The sequence below is a fragment of the Hipposideros armiger genome, unplaced genomic scaffold, assembly GCF_001890085.2.
Source record: "Hipposideros armiger isolate ML-2016 unplaced genomic scaffold, ASM189008v1 scaffold_141, whole genome shotgun sequence".
Taxonomy (NCBI): Eukaryota; Metazoa; Chordata; class Mammalia; order Chiroptera; family Hipposideridae; genus Hipposideros; species Hipposideros armiger.
The window spans coordinates 256,731-274,883 of record NW_017731491.1 but is presented as its reverse complement, the minus strand read 5'-3'; the positions used below and the strand labels follow the sequence as shown (position 1 = coordinate 274,883).

The 18,153-nt window shown below is 39.7% G+C and overlaps 1 protein-coding gene and 1 long non-coding RNA gene across 4 annotated transcripts in view; one reads left to right on the top strand and one right to left on the bottom strand.

The window, feature by feature from the left end:
* The window catches only part of LOC109386882 (uncharacterized), a 13,218-nt gene extending 10,645 nt beyond the window's left edge, over positions 1 to 2,573 (bottom strand). Inside the window, exons 1-2 of the long non-coding RNA XR_002124865.1 lie at positions 2,230 to 2,573; positions 469 to 635 (exon numbers count right to left, since the gene is read on the bottom strand). This is a non-coding gene — a long non-coding RNA (uncharacterized LOC109386882). The remainder of the gene's footprint in view (positions 1 to 468; positions 636 to 2,229) is intronic.
* SSH2 (slingshot protein phosphatase 2) overlaps positions 1 to 18,153 on the top strand; it is a 245,517-nt gene that overhangs the window by 198,543 nt on the left and 28,821 nt on the right. For all 3 annotated transcript variants that reach the window (XM_019650419.1, XM_019650421.1, XM_019650420.1), the window contains 5 exons: positions 3,561 to 3,629; positions 4,426 to 4,491; positions 8,709 to 8,903; positions 12,092 to 12,185; positions 12,314 to 12,442. In XM_019650419.1, coding sequence (XP_019505964.1) covers positions 3,561 to 3,629; positions 4,426 to 4,491; positions 8,709 to 8,903; positions 12,092 to 12,185; positions 12,314 to 12,442 — 553 coding nt within the window. The remainder of the gene's footprint in view (positions 1 to 3,560; positions 3,630 to 4,425; positions 4,492 to 8,708; positions 8,904 to 12,091; positions 12,186 to 12,313; positions 12,443 to 18,153) is intronic.

Here is an 18,153-nt window from a genome sequence, read left to right as displayed (position 1 = left end):
GTGGGGGTGGGTGGGATGGGGATCACATTGTCACTAGAAAGTTTCCCAAGCTAATGTTTACCTGAGCTTGTACATAGCAGCGGACCTGAAAATGATTTGTGGGTTCACAAGGATCAAAGGCCAGAGTGTTACCTTGTATACCACTTACAGCCTTTAATTGCATGCTCTGAAATTACACGGGTTTCTGAGCCACATTTAGGAAGCTTTTCCTCCTGCATAGTTTTAACCTCTGGTGTTAGCCAAGCAACAGACCTTTCAGTAAACATTTACCCTGTTAGAGTGCCTACCTTGCCTGTATTCATTATTAGTATTTTAAGACCTACGATTTAGGTTTTTGTCTCTCTAGATCCATACTGTCCAATATGGTAGTCACTAACCACATGAGACTATTTAAATAAATTAAAATTCCAATTCCAATTCCACGTCACAACTAGCCATATTTCAAGTACTCTAGCTGTGTGTGGTTACCGTATCGGACAGCACATGCATAGATCGTTTCCACCATTGCAGACACTTCAGTTAGACAGCGCTGCTCTTAGACCTTCCTTCCTTCGTCTCCTTCATCCTCACTCCTCCCTTGGAACTCTCATAAAACAGGAACTGCGGCTGCATGGAAACTTCACTTGAGTCTTTCCCTAGAGAAAGAAGGCAACAACTTCAGTCTCCTGACCCAGAGTGTGAGAGATCAGATGTCTAATCTTACCTCTCTGACTTTGTCCCAGACGTTCCCAGAAATCATAAAGACTGCTTATAACGTGGGTGCCCAGCAACTTATGCTCAGTGAACGGCATCTGTCTTCAGTAGTAGCCCTGCCTCAATCACATCTAACAAAAGATGATTTTAGTTTATGGGAGACAGTGTGGTATGAAAAGCTGTAGAAACTAGTTTTCATTCTGTTTTGTGAACTTGACATTATGAATTCCCATTTACCCTCTGTTTGAATGAGCTCCTTGGACAATCAGAGAAATGCTGCCTACTTCAGAATAATGGTGCTCAGGGCCGGCCAAGTGGCGCATTGGTTAAGAGCTGGCTTGGGACGCCAGAGGGCCCCGGTTCGGATCCCACATATGAGGGCCAGTGACACTGCCCTCTACAGCTAAGATGCTGAACAACAGCTCAACCTGGAGCTGGGCTGCCGGGAGTCACTGGCGACGGCATAGGCTGCAGCCCCTGTGGCAGTGGGTTGCCATGGGCTACCGTGTGTAGCCAGCAGCCAGCGTGAGCGGCCAGCAGCCGCAGTGAGCGGCCGTCCAGAAGCCGGCGACTGATCTGCCTCGCCTGGGAAGAGCACAATGATGGTGCCAACTTGGGCCAGTGAAGCAACGTCCTCCACAACTAGACTGAAGAACAAAAGGACAGCAACTTGTCTGTTCCCATCCCCCAATTCCCCAATAAAAAAAAATCTTTAAAAAAAAAAAAAGAATAATGGTGCTCAGGTAGTCACATATCATTTTTATCTCAATTTTGTATCTGTGAGTATAAAAAGTTGATGTTTGAAAACAGTATTAAACCAACGCAGAACCCACATTGCTTATGACATACCCTTCCCAAGTAGTTCTCAAGATATGTCACAGCAATTCATTTAGCCTATTTATAAGTTATTTGAGTATTATGTCATATTTTAAGTAATAATTTTTTTAATATACACCATAACCTTGATTTCCAAATTGCATTGGATATATTTCAAGTTATAAAGTAATAGAACCTTATGGTGTTGTTTTATAATTTTTCTTTGTACATCCAGCACCTTGCTATGTCTGGTACATGCAGGCACTCAATAAATATTTGTTGAATGGTTGAGTATCTATTACAATAAGTAACTATACTTTAATGGAGAAAAATCTCATGAGATTCAAGGTAAATTGGATAAAAATAAGGTGTACTTAATTCAGGCCTCTCTTCCCTGTTATGTGAAAAGGCTACTTCTTACTGTAAAAGAAATGCATTCCGACCTGAATACAAGCTGAAAATGTGATGTTTGGTTACTTCATATCATTGTCACCAGCCTAAAATTTAACTAGTGTCTGGTCATAAACTCATGACATTCTGTATCTTCTTCTATAGTTTCTTAATTTCTAGATTAGTCACTAGGTTATCAATCCTTCATATTTATACCCAAAATATAGTTGTTGCTAGGAACCTGGCTAAGCACTTACCCGCCGCCACCACCCCCCAAAAAATAAAAATAACTGGGAAGCCATTTCTGAAACAAGTTTTCCTTGCACTTACCTCATCTACTCAACAAAAATAGTGGTGGAGCTGTCTTCCTCCCTCCTGGACTCCGGCATGATAACCACGTCTAGAGTTCAGGCCCAGGATTCCAATGTGGATAAACTGTTCCAATCTTAATTTGAATCTCCTGAACTCTGGAATCACTCGTGGTGTTGAGTAACAGGCCAGCAAGTGCAGTGGAAATCATTAGACACAGCCTGGCCTTCACTAGCCCTGCAGTGACTCCAGCAGTTAAAGCTGGGTACTCCTGGTGTTGTTTTTCATACATTTTCATAGTGTTCCCCTCCCCCCAGATCACTTTCAGTTGTATTAGAGCACCCACTACAGATTCATAGTCAGCATTTGTTTTACATGTCAGTACATTAATATATATTGTTCCACTTTAAATATTTCAAATTTTTATGATAATCCTGTGAGGATAGATTTTGTGACTTGCATTTTTAAGATGAAGAAATTAAGGCTGAAGACTGAGAGAGGTTAAATAACTTGTCAAAAGGAATTGAAATATTGAAGGAGATCAAATCTAGATCTTTTGACTTAACTATATATAACTGCTCAATAAATGATGGTTATTACACATTTTTTTATGGGTTATAGAATTTAATCTTTAAAACAACCCAATCAAGAAGGTGTTTCTATTCCAATTTTACAGATGAGGAAACTGGAGCACAGCACAATTAAATAATTTGCCTAAGATTATACAATGAGTGCCAGAGCCCACGTTCCAGAGCCCTTCTGAGTCCAGAGCCTGTGCTCTTAACCATAGTTTGCTGTTCCACCTGCCACATCCAAGGTTCTCTGTACCATACCATGCTACTGCTGTAGATATATTGGCATGGAGAAGGGGTAAGAGCCTTTGGGAGAGACCTACCAATCGCAAGTCAACAGCAATCATTCGGATTTTTTAGACAATGACCATTTGCAAGACAGCAATGCAGGATGCCCAGTCAAAGTTTTCTTTGTTAAATATTTAAGGACGTATCTAGACCACCTGTTTAAAACAGCTCCTGTGGCAGCTGGTTAGCTCAGGTGGTTAGAGTGCAGGCTCATAACACCAAGGTTGCCGGTTCGATCCCCTGATGGGCCACTGAGCTGCGCTCTCCACAGCTAGATTGAAACAACTACTTGACTTGAATGGGTCCTAGAAAAAACAGCTCCTGAGCACATATATTGGATTAATAGTAATATGATAGAAATTTCTCCACGCTAACACTTAGGCTAGAGTTTAGAGCTTAGGTGCTTATCGTTTGTGTTGAAAGAGTTAATAAAGAAAGAGTGGCCGCCTAGAATAACAGGAAGTAACTTATGGACTATTTCTTGTCTTGCAGTAGCACTTGTACCATGGGTTTAGTCCTGCCTCTCTGGAGTGACACCCTAATTCATTTGGATGGCGATGGGTAAGAGCTTTCCTTTTTTATTCTCCTACAGAAAGCCAAGGGGCGGGGTTCCATCTTAGTGCCCATTCATTCAGCTGAATGGGAGGCCCAGTGTGCCCGACTGAATTGTCATGTCAGCAGCTCAGTGAGGCCTTTTAAACTCCTGTTTTGTAAAGTGGAGTGAAAATGCAACTTGCCAGGGCCTCTCACTTCTGTTCTTCTAGGCTGACTGTGGTGAGAATCCAAACAAAGAGAAACTAGTTTGTTGGCTCGCTCTTTAATCTGAGCTGCGGGACTGTTGCAGTGCTCTCCCAGAGGATGATATGTTCTATTTCAAATAACCTCTTGCTGCCTCTGCCAGCTGTCAGCCTACAGTATAACCCCTGTTCTGTGCCAGTTCCTTCCAGTGACCCTCCACCCCCACCTCCCAGTGTTTTTAGAATGTGTCCCCAAGAGACCAAGATGTTTGCTCCAGTTTATAAAACCAGAGTCAGGTTTGCTAAGAACACACAAGACTTCCAAATAGAAATAATACAGCAAAACAGTCTGTCCATGGTTACAGCTGGGAAGCTGTATGTAATTCCCTAACTCCAATGTGGGAGCTCATTCATTCTGCTGAGTAGGTAAAATCTACAGACAATTTGCTGAAGCTTTTCAGCCCCGTCCTCTCCTCCAGTGAACTTCTTCATGAAGTGCCTGATGATTCCTTCTGCTGAGCCAGCAGCTGCTAGCCTGGGAAACAACCTTGAAAACTTACAACTGAAATAACCCACTCTCACTTGTGGATTTTTGTCTCATTCTCTTTTTTTTTCTTCAGTGGGTTCAGCGTATCAACAGATAACAGAGTCCACATATTCAAACCTGTATCTGTGCAGGCAATGTGGTAAGAGGACTTTTAATATCTCTATGCAAATTTTTAATATGTTATTGGAACAATAGTTTGTGAGAAGTGGTGTTTGAAATGGTACCATTCTCTGTGAAAATGCTGATCTGTTTGTGTGTCTAGAGTTCTGTGTAATCTGTGCATGTGACCATCATAGCTAAAGATGACTGAGAAGTTCCCTTTTCATATTACCACAGTGAAGGCCATGAGCGGTGGTGAACAAGCCTAAGAGGTGTTCTTAGGCTCTGGACGATGCTTAATGGATCAGAAAGCCAGTTGGAGCTGAGTTTTATAGAGACACATTGACTGAGTTAGTAGCTGTCTAGAGCCAACTCTAGAACCTCACACTACTACTGTGCATTAGCTTTCAGTTTCTTAAGTTAATCAGGGATAGCACTGATGGAGTTACCTATAGATAGATAAGTTTCCGTTTAAATTGCTGGTGGCTATTTGCATAATGCAAATAAAGCCTAGAAAAAACACTGTAGTTGTTAATAGCCATTAGCTGGTATATTAACACTTTGGGGTTACTTACTGTATATATGTCAGGCATTGTGCCTAGGGCTTTACATGGATTACATCTAATCATTACATCAGCTCCCTAAAATACTATGATTAGCTGCTTATGCCAGATGAGAAAACTGAGGTTTTAGGAAGGTTCCATAGGTGGTCTTAGAGTATCTCTAATATTTAAATAGAATAGACTCTTATTCTCTTGTGCTACATTATCTGGGAAAATGATCTGATATAAGCAAGGAATGATACAACTCTGAGATCCACAGTCAGGGATTTGAATTTTAGTTCCTCATTTAGTTGCCTGTTCTGTAGTAGGTGTCCCCGTGAGGAACAGAACAGAACGCAAGCCAAATAAGAAATAAAGGAGCCTGAAAAAGACTCCAGGGAGATCATTTACCCCTGAATAACAGGATTGATAGGCTCAAGGTGGGTGGGGTCCTAAAATAGAGTCAACTGAACAATTAACAGTCTTATCATTTGGTGCAGTAATTGAGGCAGGACAGAGTTTCAGGTCATGTGTTCAGACCAGATTTTTAGATTTAGGGCATATTTCACAGATAGATTTCTCATGGAAAACTTTGACTAAGGCTCGGTGAAAGGTAGCTGACCTGTCTGTTCCCAGGTACCAAGTAAAACCAAACAGCGTAAGTCCCTTAAGTGGCAGTGTTTTCAGTTGTGTTTTGGGGAGGAGTACAAAGCAGCCTTAATTCTTAAGACAGTGAAGATTCAGGAATAACCTTAGTTAAGCTTTGATGTTCTAAAGTAGACCCACTAGTCCTAGCTCTGTTAGTTTATTACAGAATAAACATTTTTTGGTATACTACATGTGAACTGAAAGTCACCAAAAAACAAAACAAAAAAAATAGGTGATGTATAGATCAAAGCAGCATTTAGACCAGGTGTTTCCTTCACAGGAAGGTAGTTGCGGCAGCTTCCCACCACTGTATGCAGCTGAAGAATCTGAGGTGGCTAAGCTTTGAGTGTATTTGAGGGCACTTGCACCAGGCGCTTGTGGCATATGCTTTTGAAGCACATGTCTCCCAGATGAAGTAAACATGCATTGAGTATCCTCTACAATAAATATCCTAAGCTGGCCCTTGCCTTCGAATCTGTGTAAGGAAGCTGAAATTCACTGAGAATTCTCTGAGAATTTGACTTAATCCTCGGAGATGCTGGTTTACTTTGAGTAATAGCATTTGAAAAGAAATTTGCAACTTGGTTTCTAAAGGAAAAGCCTATTTCCCTGATAAAAATGGACTGGCATGTTTTTCCCTTATTGAATTGGTAATGGTATTAATATTATTATATTACATTATATGGCGTTGACAAGGACCCATGGAATAGACGTTATATAGTATTGGTGGGAGAATAAACTGGAACAACCTTTCTGAAGAATGATTAGCCAATATACCTTATCATTTTGTGTGAACTTTGACCTATTCTATTTCTAAGAATTTATCCTAAGGTCATAATCATGGACATGTGCAGAAATTTTAGCTATATGAATATTTGTCAGTGTTCACATAATAGCAAAAAAATAGAAAATAATTTAAATGTCTGAAAAATAGGAATCAGTCGAATTATGATATATTCATGTTACTAAGTGTGCAGCCATTAAAAATCTAGTTGAAGGGCCGGCCGAGTGGCTCAGTTGGTTAAGAGTTGGCTTAAGAGCGTGAGCTCTGAGCAACAGGGCCACCGGTTCGATTCCCACATGGGCTAGTGATGCTGCACCCAAGCTGAGCTGTCGCTGAGCTACCAACAGGTGGCAGGATGGCTCAGCTGATGTAACAACAAGATTGCCTGTTCGATGGTGGGCTATGCCCACCCGCAACTAAGATTGAACTTGGCACCTTGAGCTGAGCTACCGCCCGGATGGCTCAGTGGATAGAGCATGTGCTCTTAACAACAAGGCTGCTGGTTCGACTCCCACATGGGATGGTGGCTACGCCCACCTGCAACTAAGATTGTAACACAGCACCTTGAGCTTAGAGGCCATGAGCGGCTGACGGGAAGCCAGATGGTGACTGGCACCCTCCACAATGAAGATTGAAGAACAACTTGGTTGGTCCCCTTCCCCAATTCCCCAACACTGTTCCCCTCCCCCAATTCCCCAATAAAATCTTTAAAAATATATATATATGTATATAGTTGAAGAATATTTATTGACATGGGAAGATATTAATGACAAAGTGTAAAGTAAAAGGACAAGTTAAAATGATGTATAATATGGTCATATCTTTATTATAGACCTATGCATAGATAAAAAGACTGAAAAGATCTGTACTAAAACCTTAACAATGGTTATTTCTGGGTGGTTGGATTACAGTATATTTCTGCCTTTTACCTGAGGTCCCTCAATTTTCTAAAGTGAGTGTGGGTCACTTTTGTTATAGGAGAAAAAATAAACAGGCATTTTTTAAGAAAAATATGTAAATGGATTGGCCACAAAATTCTCGCATACTGTTCTTTTCCCTTAAGAGAGACATTAGTTTATAACTAGTAAGACATTTCATTCAACAAATACTAACTGCTCCACCTATGAACTAGGCATTCTTTTAGGCACTTGAGATACATCAGTAAACAAAACAGAGAAATATTCCTGCTCTTGTGTAACTAACTTTCTAGCATTTCTAGCTTTAGCTTTTCCCAAGCATATAACCAAAAAAGAACTTTTCAGTTTTGTTTATTCTTGGGTTCCTGAGTTGAGAGTCAGATTTAATTAGCCTCAGTATAACCAGAGCTGTTCTTAGAAAGTAACTCAAGAGTATGAATAAATGGTTTAAAGAAACTGGGAGACTAAGGCAGCAAGAATGATAAATGACATTAAATCAGTATTACCTGGACATTAAAGGACACGTCCTCAGGGCTTAGGGACATCAATCTATGTGAACTTGTGGAGGCTTTAAGAATTGTAGGGAATGTACACTGTAACATGATTGTGAGCCAAGGGAAAGATCTTTGTATAGTAAATGGTTGAGATCTTTGTTCTCTAGTGATACAGCATAATCACAGCATGGTTCCAACTCTAAGGACCATGAGTTCTGTAGGCACCCCAACCTTTTTTTCACTGGTGAGTTGTCAGCTCCCCTGCTTCCCTCCACCCCCACCTTAGTAATGCATCATACCTTTCAGCAAGAAATGTCTAGTCGATTGCTATGAATAGATAATATAGTACAATCAGAATCAGAGAATCTTGAATTCCAGGGAGTAGGTTCTCCAGAGGCCAAATTCTATAGGACTTTTTAAATCATTTTTTATTAGTTTCAGGTGTACAAAGCAATGTAATAGTTAGACATTTACACCTCTCACACAGTGATAACCCCCTCCCCCAATCTACTACCCCTCTAACATCATATATAGCTGTTACAATACCATTGACTCTATTCACTATGCTATACTTTACATCCCATGCAACGAAAAACAGAAAAAATGTCATGACTTTTCCGACAACCATATATGTATGCGTGTGTGTGTGTGCTTGTGTGTGTGTGTGTATTATAGTTGACATTAAGCATTATTCTTCTTCAGCTTCAGGTGCATAGTGAAGTGGTCAGGTATCTACACAGTCTATGAAGTGATCCCCCTGATCGAATTCTATAGGATTTAAAAATTGGAAGAGTTTGGGGTATACATGGATTATTGGCCTTTTGGGGACCGCCTATAGTTCCGCAGTGCTCATTTCCCTGCATGTCTTTCAGGTCTGCACTGCAGAGTTTACACAAGGCTTGTGAAGTGGCCAGAATGCATAACTACTACCCAGGCAGCCTGTTTCTCACCTGGGTGAGTTACTATGAGAGCCACATCAACTCAGACCAGTCATCAGTCAATGAATGGAATGCCATGCAGGATGTGCAGTCCCACCGGCCCGACTCTCCAGCTCTCTTCACCGACATGTAAGTCAGTTTGCCAGGGATCATGGAAGTCTTCTCTATTGTGTCCTAGACTATCGTAAGCAACATGTTCCTCCCTAATCTCTCCTTTCGGGGAATTAATCTTACCCAGCAATGTTAGTCATGGTCTACGCTACACAACTGCCACACAAAGAACTCTATTCTTTCTGTTATCTGCAGAGTTTCACTCGGGGGCACAATGGAGTCTCCAGAGTTAAGAACTGCAGCACGGTAAAATCCTATTGATTCAGAATCCACTAATTTGAAATTTGAGTTGAAAGGAGTTAGGCTGAAGTCTACCTTTGCATTATCTGTGAAAAAAAAACATTTAGTAAGCAAATTAATGACAAATAGAAGCTTTTAGAGGGGTGTTTCCAGTACTTAAAAGAAGATGTTTCCTGTCAATTTACAAGAATGGCTAGGCTGTTACGCTAATTTTAAACTGATTTCTGTTCAGATTTGTTTAAAAGTATTTTATAATTCTCATGCCTTACTCAGCCCCCCTTTGCTTTGTTAAGTCTTTCTCAGTAAGATTTTATTAAATCTCCCTGGTGTGCTGTGAGTTGCATAAGGCCTAAGGTGGAGCCAATGTTTATTTCCTTTTTAGGTCTATGTGTTGAAACTTAAGTGACTATTTTAGAAATTTTTTCACACTTAGTTCCTGCTTTGGAAATTAATCAGGATGTTTATTTTGCTCTGAATTCATCTTTCTGCACTTCCAAGGTATTCTACAGCTGGAAAAGAAGAGTAGCTACTTACTATCTGCCCGTACAAACCTTCATCTGAAGATTCCTAAAGTGATACCAAAACAGTACATGATTTTTTTTTAAAGGCTTAATTTAGATAATATCGTAATGCATGATTTTTACTAGAAAAGGTGAAATTTCCAAGAATTACGTGAACAGCCCAGCCAGAAAAGCAGTGGCAGCTATTTCGCATAGGGTGTTGTTGGTACTAGGACCTCTTTTTCATTAGCCCTGGTCCTTTCAAGACCCCACAGTAACAAAAAAGGTAAAGATTAATTTGGCTTTCAGAATCTTGGGAAATGTTACTGATTTCCTGCTTTACAGCTGGTTGGTGGGTATCAAAAGTGGACATTCTGAACCAGGCTTACGTGAGAGAGAGAAAACCCTTCTGATTTTTCATGAGAAAAATGGGAAATTGCAGTGCACACCAAAAAAAAGAAAATGAAATTGCCCATAATTTCTGTATACCCCTAAGGAAAAAAAAATCTTGTAATATGCAGTCCCAGTTACATGGTAGAGGCTCATTAAATGTTAGTTCTTAGTATATACAGTATAAGCCCAATTTTAAGATAATTGAATAATTGGTCAGAGTTTTAATGATTGTCTCTGATAGATTTTCAGTGATTTTTATTTTCTCGTGTTTTTATGTATTTTCCAAATTTTGCGCCAGTGAAGTCAAGGGAGAAAATGTATTTGTATTGTAATGCTTTTTCCATTCCCTCCTCTGCCCTAAGTTGACTTAGAAAAGCCTTAAAAAATATGCTGTGAACACAGGGAGAATGTGTGCCAAAATGGATTTATGTTCTCTTCTGTGGAAAAAGTTTGTGTTTTAAAATCCAAGGAAGGTGAAGAAGGGAACATATGATGTATATGGTGCCTCCAGTTTATGTCAAATGCTATGCCAGGCACTTCATACAGGGTATCTTATTTAATCCTCATAAGAACCTCATGAGGCAGATATTATTACTGTCCTCATTTCATGTAAAAAGAAAGAGGCTCAGAGAAGGGAAGGAATTTGTTCAAGGTCACACCACTAGTAAGTAGCAGGGCTGCTCTCAAACCACTCTTCCTTAAAAAAGTGAAGGATTGGGATAAAAATTGCTGAACTAGGGAATCTAAACCATGCACACAGGTACTAAAGTGTGTTTTTACCAGTATTTCTTTTTAATAGAAGACTGAAGTGCGTAACTTTCTACCATTAGCTATGTCTAGGAAAAATGGTGGGGAGCATGATTAAAAATTTTAGTCCTAGTCAAGACAGGGATTGGCTGATTGATGGGGAAGTGGCACCGATACTAGCTTGTATTCTGCAGGGTTCATGAGAAACTTAAGAACCCAAGTGGTAGGGAGCCCCAAGGTTGTGGGGTCAGAGCATCCATCTTTGGAGATTACCGAAGCTATTTTTGCAGCCAGTGATAAGGCTGTAGGCAGCAAGGGCAGGCAGGATGCCTGAAGGCTTAGTCCATTTCCATCTCCAAATAAGGAGGTACAGAGCAGATACCTTTCTCGAGTAGGTAGGAGGGAAAGATGAGACCGAAAGTGCTCACTGTCAGCCTCACTCAAATTCTGCATAATATGAAATAATGCTTTTAGAGAGAAGCATCCAGTTACATTGAACCAATACCTGTATGGTAATTGGAGAATCAGCTTCCTAGTTTGATTTCATATTAAAGTTCCAAGGGCAATTTTATTTTTAAAAGAGTCAGAAGACTAAGAAAAGCAACACAATCCTGCAGGTAGCGTGTTAGACTGGGCTGAGCTCTGGTTTTCCTGCCAGTGGGCGTGATCACTGGCATGTCGTTAACCTTTCGGCTATTTGTTTCCTTTATCAGTAAAATGAGGGTAACAATTTCACAGAGAGACTGTGAGAGCTTTTATGAAAAGGAAAGCGTTTTGGATGGAAGTACTCCAGGTAGTTCATCCTTGAAACCCATTGTGGAAGAGAATTTGCCTCATTGAAGAAGGCAGAAATCACTGTTCCCTTTCCCATTTTCTAGAACCATAGTGATGAATGATGAGCATTAGGTGGCATTTTAAGGTATAGAAGACCCAGTTCCATAGTGGGTCACACCCAGCTTGGTATTCTAGCTCAGCAAGTGGTACTCAGGGGAACTTGATGGGAAAATATGGATTATGGTCCTCCATTAAAGTATTACACTCAGTATACCTACTTGTCTTTACCCCTTCATTGAGCTATGTGCGCGAATATATGTAAGGGCTTTTAGACATGTACAACCTCTTCAGGTAACAATTTCTACATGTTTACATTCTATACATTCTGAAAAGAAACTTTTTAAAATATCATTTTCTTTTGACCATGGCCCCAGAATATAAATTTGAGGCAATAGAGGCAAGGCCTGCCAATCTGGAAACATAATCAAATGGCACTTTCATTAACTTAGTCAAATTCCTGCCTAAGAAAAATCACCATTTCTCTCTTGTCAGACCAACTGAACGTGAGCGAACAGAAAGACTAATTAAAACCAAATTAAGGGAGATTATGATGCAGAAGGATTTGGAGAATATCACATCGAAAGAGGTAAGAGACCGTACATCCTTGTTGTTCCACCACTGGGAGTGGGATAGGTGTGGGGCTAAACACTGTGAGAGATTGAAAGTGCAGAAGGACTTTACAGAGATTAGTGTAATATGTCATCTTTGTTTCAGATACGAACTGAGTTGGAAATGCAAATGGTATGCAACTTGCGAGAATTTAAGGAATTCATAGATAATGAAATGATAGTGATCCTTGGTCAGATGGATAGCCCTACACAGATATTTGAGCATGTGTTCTTGGTAAGTTTTGGGGCGGCTTTAAGTGGTGTGCCGAAGCTAGTCCATGCCAACTCATGGCGGGGGGTGGAGCAACTGCTAAATTTTATTGTATTTAAATAACAGGTAGCTTACATTAAAAACAGAGGTAATAAATAATTAAACCACTTTCTAATTATTTTACAATTATCTGTGCCTTTAAGGTTATTTATGTCTGTTGTATGGTGGAAATGTTACATATAATGGTGTGCTTCTTATCCCTTCCCAGTTCCTCATTCAGTGACATCAAGCTGATGGGTTAAAATTGACTATGGTGGGAAAATTTACACCAAGGAAATGGGCAAATGCTACACATCAGGCCTTTTTTCCCCATGGTTTATTAAATACCTCATCTGTTCTCCATAATAGTCAAAGTCAAAAACACTAGTCCGCAGTCGTTTTCTACAGTGTATCCAATCAGGATGACCCTTTATGGTCACTCTTTCAGATCTGCCAAGTGTGTCTAAGGTCTGATAGATCTGAACACAGCAAGTGGGAACAACTTACAACTGAGAGGCTACTGAACTTGTAAGCATTCAGAACCTTGCAGCTACATGTTTAGTCCCCTGAATACTTTTGTGATTACCAAAAATTCAGTGAGTTAAAATTGTTCTTTATGGTTTCTGAACATTCAGTGACCTGTAATTAGCCCAAGGAGACCTCTCTGACAGATGAATTAGGAAAGTTTCCAAAATCCTAAGACACATTCTCTTCCCAAATGTTAAAGAGTTCTAGTTTTCATCTGTACACAGGAGTGCAAACAAGGTTAACAAGGATAATTAAACTTGGGGAGGGGGGTGTCAAAATCTTGTTTTTGTTCCCACTTCCCACACACTCTGACCAAAAATGCTAGCAGGGAACTAAATTCGATTGGTTTGAATTTCACTTCCTTTCTCTGGTGAGTACATTTGTGAAGTGTGAAATGATTAGAAGCTGGGAAACAGGAGAGAAAAGGAATAAATGCACAGGAACTGACAAAACTGGATCATCTCACCCTGAATATTCAAGAGTTTGTTTCACCAGGCAGTCAGACTATGTGCCATTGAAGGCTTGTGCCCTGAATTAATTTGTTGACGCTCTAGAGTGTGTGTGCTTGTGGAGTGATTCATAGTGGTGTATAGCTATGAAATTACTCATGAAAAACTGAGCTGGGAGGGGCATTTCTTTTCCATTACTTGAACTCGACCAATGTGTTGTTGCCATTTCTGGATGGCGATCATACTACAAAGCTGTCGTTGACCTTTCCATTTGTAAGGCACCTGGCTTTGATGTCTTTTGTGTATACTTCCGTGAGGATTCAAGTATTCCCTGCTCTTGTATTGTTGGAAAGAATTTTTGTGTTATTTATAGAAAACTTATGAGTCATTCATTCAGATGAACCCTGCCCCCAACTGTCTCCATGTATCACGACATTTTTATGAAGGGCAAGTGCCTGTAGCTACAAATAGCTCATGTTAGAAAGTAACCAAAGCCATAAACTTGACAGTCCCTTTTCATTCAGCTTAGATTTTAATACCAAAAAGGATATATACATGATAAATATCAAATACAGTCAATATCTGACTGGCCAACCTTTTAAATTTCAGTCGTACTGAAATGTGTCTCCACTGCCACCTCCTTAAGAACTACCTTCTACTGACCCCCTCCTCAAATGGTATATTTTAGGACATATAAATAAATTTTAATATTACTCTAAGCAGAAAGAACAGTTTAGTTCTCCCCAAATTGCAGTCTCTAATCAAGTACAAATGCATTTGAGTATTTGTAACCAATAGATTTATCCTATTATTTTGTGATTATTGACATATTCTTATGTCTTCGGGGGTTTATTTATTACAAAAATAATTCATGTTCATTGTAGAAAACTTAGAAATTTTTAGAAGACAATAACATTTAATCATCATAAGCATTATCTTTCATTATGTAATACAGCTTTCCAGTCTTTTTAATTTTTTAATATGTATCTATGTACATATTTTTGAAAAAAGGAAAATCTATTCCCCATCAGATAGAATTCTGTTTTCAAGAGAATGGACATGTTCTTCCCACTGTGAATATTTTTCTTATTTCGGAAAAAAACTTTCAAACTGGAGAATCCTGAAATTTAACTCTTATCCAACAAAATAAGTGCATGAGCAGGTTGTCTAAACTTCTTATTGTACTTCTTCCTTGATGGCTTCCTCCCTTTGTTTGCACCACCATATCCTGTGTCCAAACCGCTATCTCTTCTCCAGTGAGTCTGTGCTCTGCTGGCTTTCCCAGCAATTGACACGGAAAAAGAGGTCTTATCCAAGCTGCGAGTGGTGGTGTTAATTTTCTGCAAAGTCATGTCATCTTGTGCGTTGCTGCCATGCCTGGAGCACAAGTAGATTGTGTGAAGAGAGGCAGCAGGATTTCTCCCCTCCCTCTGGAAGAATGCTCAGCTCTGCAGTGCACCGCACAGAGATGTTTATTTGGAAAGGTGTCCAGCTGGTATGGAGAAGAAAAGTGTAGAGCATAGTTTAGAGAAAATCTGCAGCAAGAAGAGAGGATTCATTGGTCGGAAGCCAGGGTATTTCCAGAAAAAGGAGTTCTCCCACACCCCTAAGAGTGTACTATTTCCCTGAGCTGGATGCCTCTGCCCAACCGACTCTCAGTATCAACAGCTCTCCTGGAGGCTATCCGATTTGGCCGAGAAAAAGCTAGATGTGAACAGAGACCCTTTGCAGAAAGGCAGGCAGCTTTCTTAAACAAGGGAAGCGCAGGAGTATCAGCCACACAACCAACAAGTTTGTTCATGGAAAAAACCTAGTCGGAAGTTTTACTGCCGATCATTATCTTTTTTCAAGTTTTGACGTTACAAATCCTTTTAGAATAGTGCTTATTTTTCAAAGAAAATTAAGCCTCAGGTCGGTGGTTATTTGTACAGTTGGGACAGAGAATTGGAGGATCTGTGAATAGATGAGAAAATTATCAGATGGACTATTTTCATCATATTCATGATTGTTGTCCCTCTACTAGAAAGGTGTAGCATAAAGTTATTAGAAATCTTGTGCTTTGTTGCCATGGTGATGTGACTCACTGCGTGGAGGCTGTAGGTATGGTATGATGAAGATGACATGGACATGGATACCAGTTCTTAGAGATTATGTCAAGTTGTATTGATCTTTGCAGAACCCCTAGTACACTCCTTATTTGCCATAAATGTGCTCTCCTATTTTGCTTGGATCATTTGGACCCCAACAAGGCTATTTCCAAGGATAGCATTTGAAAGAAATCAGTCACTGGGTCTTAGGGCCAAGGTACAGTATGGGGAAACCACAGTGAAAGATGGACATGAACTTACTTAAAAACGTATTATGGTCCCAAGATCTCATTTTACGTGTCAGGAAAATTAAAAATGCTTTACATAATTACATAGGACATAGTAAAAACCCCAATAAAATTATGTCATTGTGAGCCTGAGAAGCATGAAGGGAAAAAAGAAAAAAGATTGTGTCTGTGGAATACCCCAGGGGCTAATAGGAATGGCATTTGTGTTGAGGGCAAAAAAGTAATTTACACCACTTTGACTCCAATTCTTTCTTTCTGGTTGAAGTGAAAGCAGCCCCAACCACAGCCCAAGTCACTTATTCAGGCTTCCCTGAGTCAGTAGCCAGTGCTTGTAATTTATTTTGTTTCTGCATATGTATCATTTCAGACTGTCAGATTGAATTTTCTCTGGACAGGTAGATGAAAACTGTGGACTTTTCCCATCACATCAGTGTTATTTCCCTGCACCTGGACAGAGTTCCTCAGAGGATTGAGATTTCTAAAATTCAGAAGTTTGGTGGTCACATGTCCCTTACTCCAGCTTAGCCACTCAACCCTTTATTGCTTGGCTTCTGTCTCCTTGAAATCCTTTGTAGTTCATGCCTCTTTGGTGCGGAAGGTTGAGCACAGAGCCTTCAGAAGCTTCCATATGTTTTGAAAGTAAGTCAGCTGAGAAAAGATCAGTTGTCCATCACTCACCGGAACTTCAGCACAGGATCTGTGCGATCTCCCAGTTCAATGGCCAAATTACAGATCACTTCTAATATGGTGATAGTGCTTATATTAACACTTAATAATTTTTAAAGTGCTTTATTATCTCATTTGATCATTCATTCAACAAACATTTGTTGATCCTCTTTATTTTGCCAGGTATGAAGCTAGGTATTTGTGGCATGTCATCTAATTCCATAAGGAGGGAGTGATGAACCATATCAGATAGATACTCATAGAAGACCAATGCATTAGACAATTAGACAAGGTGACCCTTGGATTAGACAATTAGAAGAGGTCATTAGTAACACTAGCAAGAATGATGAGGGCAGAAGCCATGGTGCTGTGGGCTGAGACACATGGGAAATGAGGAATTAGAGAAAGCGAATATTAGATTACATTTCTGTGGAGTTGGGCTATGAAAGGGAGGGCGAAAGGACAGTGTCTGGAGGAGGATTCAGAATGAAGAGAGGGTTTCTACATACGGGTTTTTGTCCCTCTACTAGAGATGTGTAGCATTAAGTTAATAGAGATCTTGTTACAGAGAGGGTTTCATATGGGAGAAATGGGGTTTTGTTTGTTTGTTGGCTTATAAACAACAGAAATTTATTTCTCACAGTTCTGGAAGCTGAAAGTCTGAGATCAGGGTGCCAGCATGGTCAAGTGAGGGCCCTCTTCCGGGTTGCAAGCTTGTCTTTGTATTTTCACATAGTAAAAGGAATTGGGAGAAACTTTATATTTGTAATTTGAGGGGGAAGTACCCATTAGCTATATAGGACTAGGGTGGAAGGAGTGTTCCATTTTATAGATAAGGAAAGCAAAGACAGGTTAAGCAGTTTGCCCAGTGCCCCACCACAGTAGAAGGGGGAATTGGGGCTTGAACCCCAGTCTACTAATAATGCTAAATTCCACTTAACATATAATTCTGAAATAGGTAAAATCTAATTTTTAAATGTTTGGCCTTTCAAAAGACATGAACAGATAGCTCAAAGATAGAAAGTGGCCCTGAAACATTGAAAAATTGCTCACTTTTAAGTGAAAATGCAAATTGAAATTACACTGAGATAACATTTCACACCTATCAGATTGGCAAAAATTCAAAAGCTTAAACACATTTTGTTGGCAAGGCTGTAGGGAAGTGGCAGTCTCATACACTGCTAGTGGGAATGCAGAATTGTTTCAAACTCTGGAGGGGGGGTTAGCAATGTCTAACAAAACTAAGTATTTGTCCTTGACCCAGAAATCTTGCTTCCACAAATATGAAACATCATTCACAGGACACTTGTTGAATAAACTATTATATCACTACCCAATGAAGTACTATGGAAATGTAAGAAAGAATAAGGAAGATCTCTCTGAACTGTGAGATGGATTGGCTTACATATTTTAAAGTGAAGGAAGTGAAGAGTAAAAAAAAATGTATATGTAGGCTATATTTTAACAACGTAAGTCAGCCATGCTGCTTTTGGTTTTTCTTACCAAAAGAGAAAGACATTTTTTTTCTTTTCAGTTTTTTCAATAACATGTAAATATTTTTACTTAACTATAGATATGGATAAACATAGTGCTTAGTTCGTTTCCCTATGTTTATATTTTCTTTCAGTTTCTTTATTAAATAAGTACTTATAAACATCTGTTTATTGTAAGATGGAGACATTGCTGACTTTATAAGCCCTAATGATGACCATGTTTTG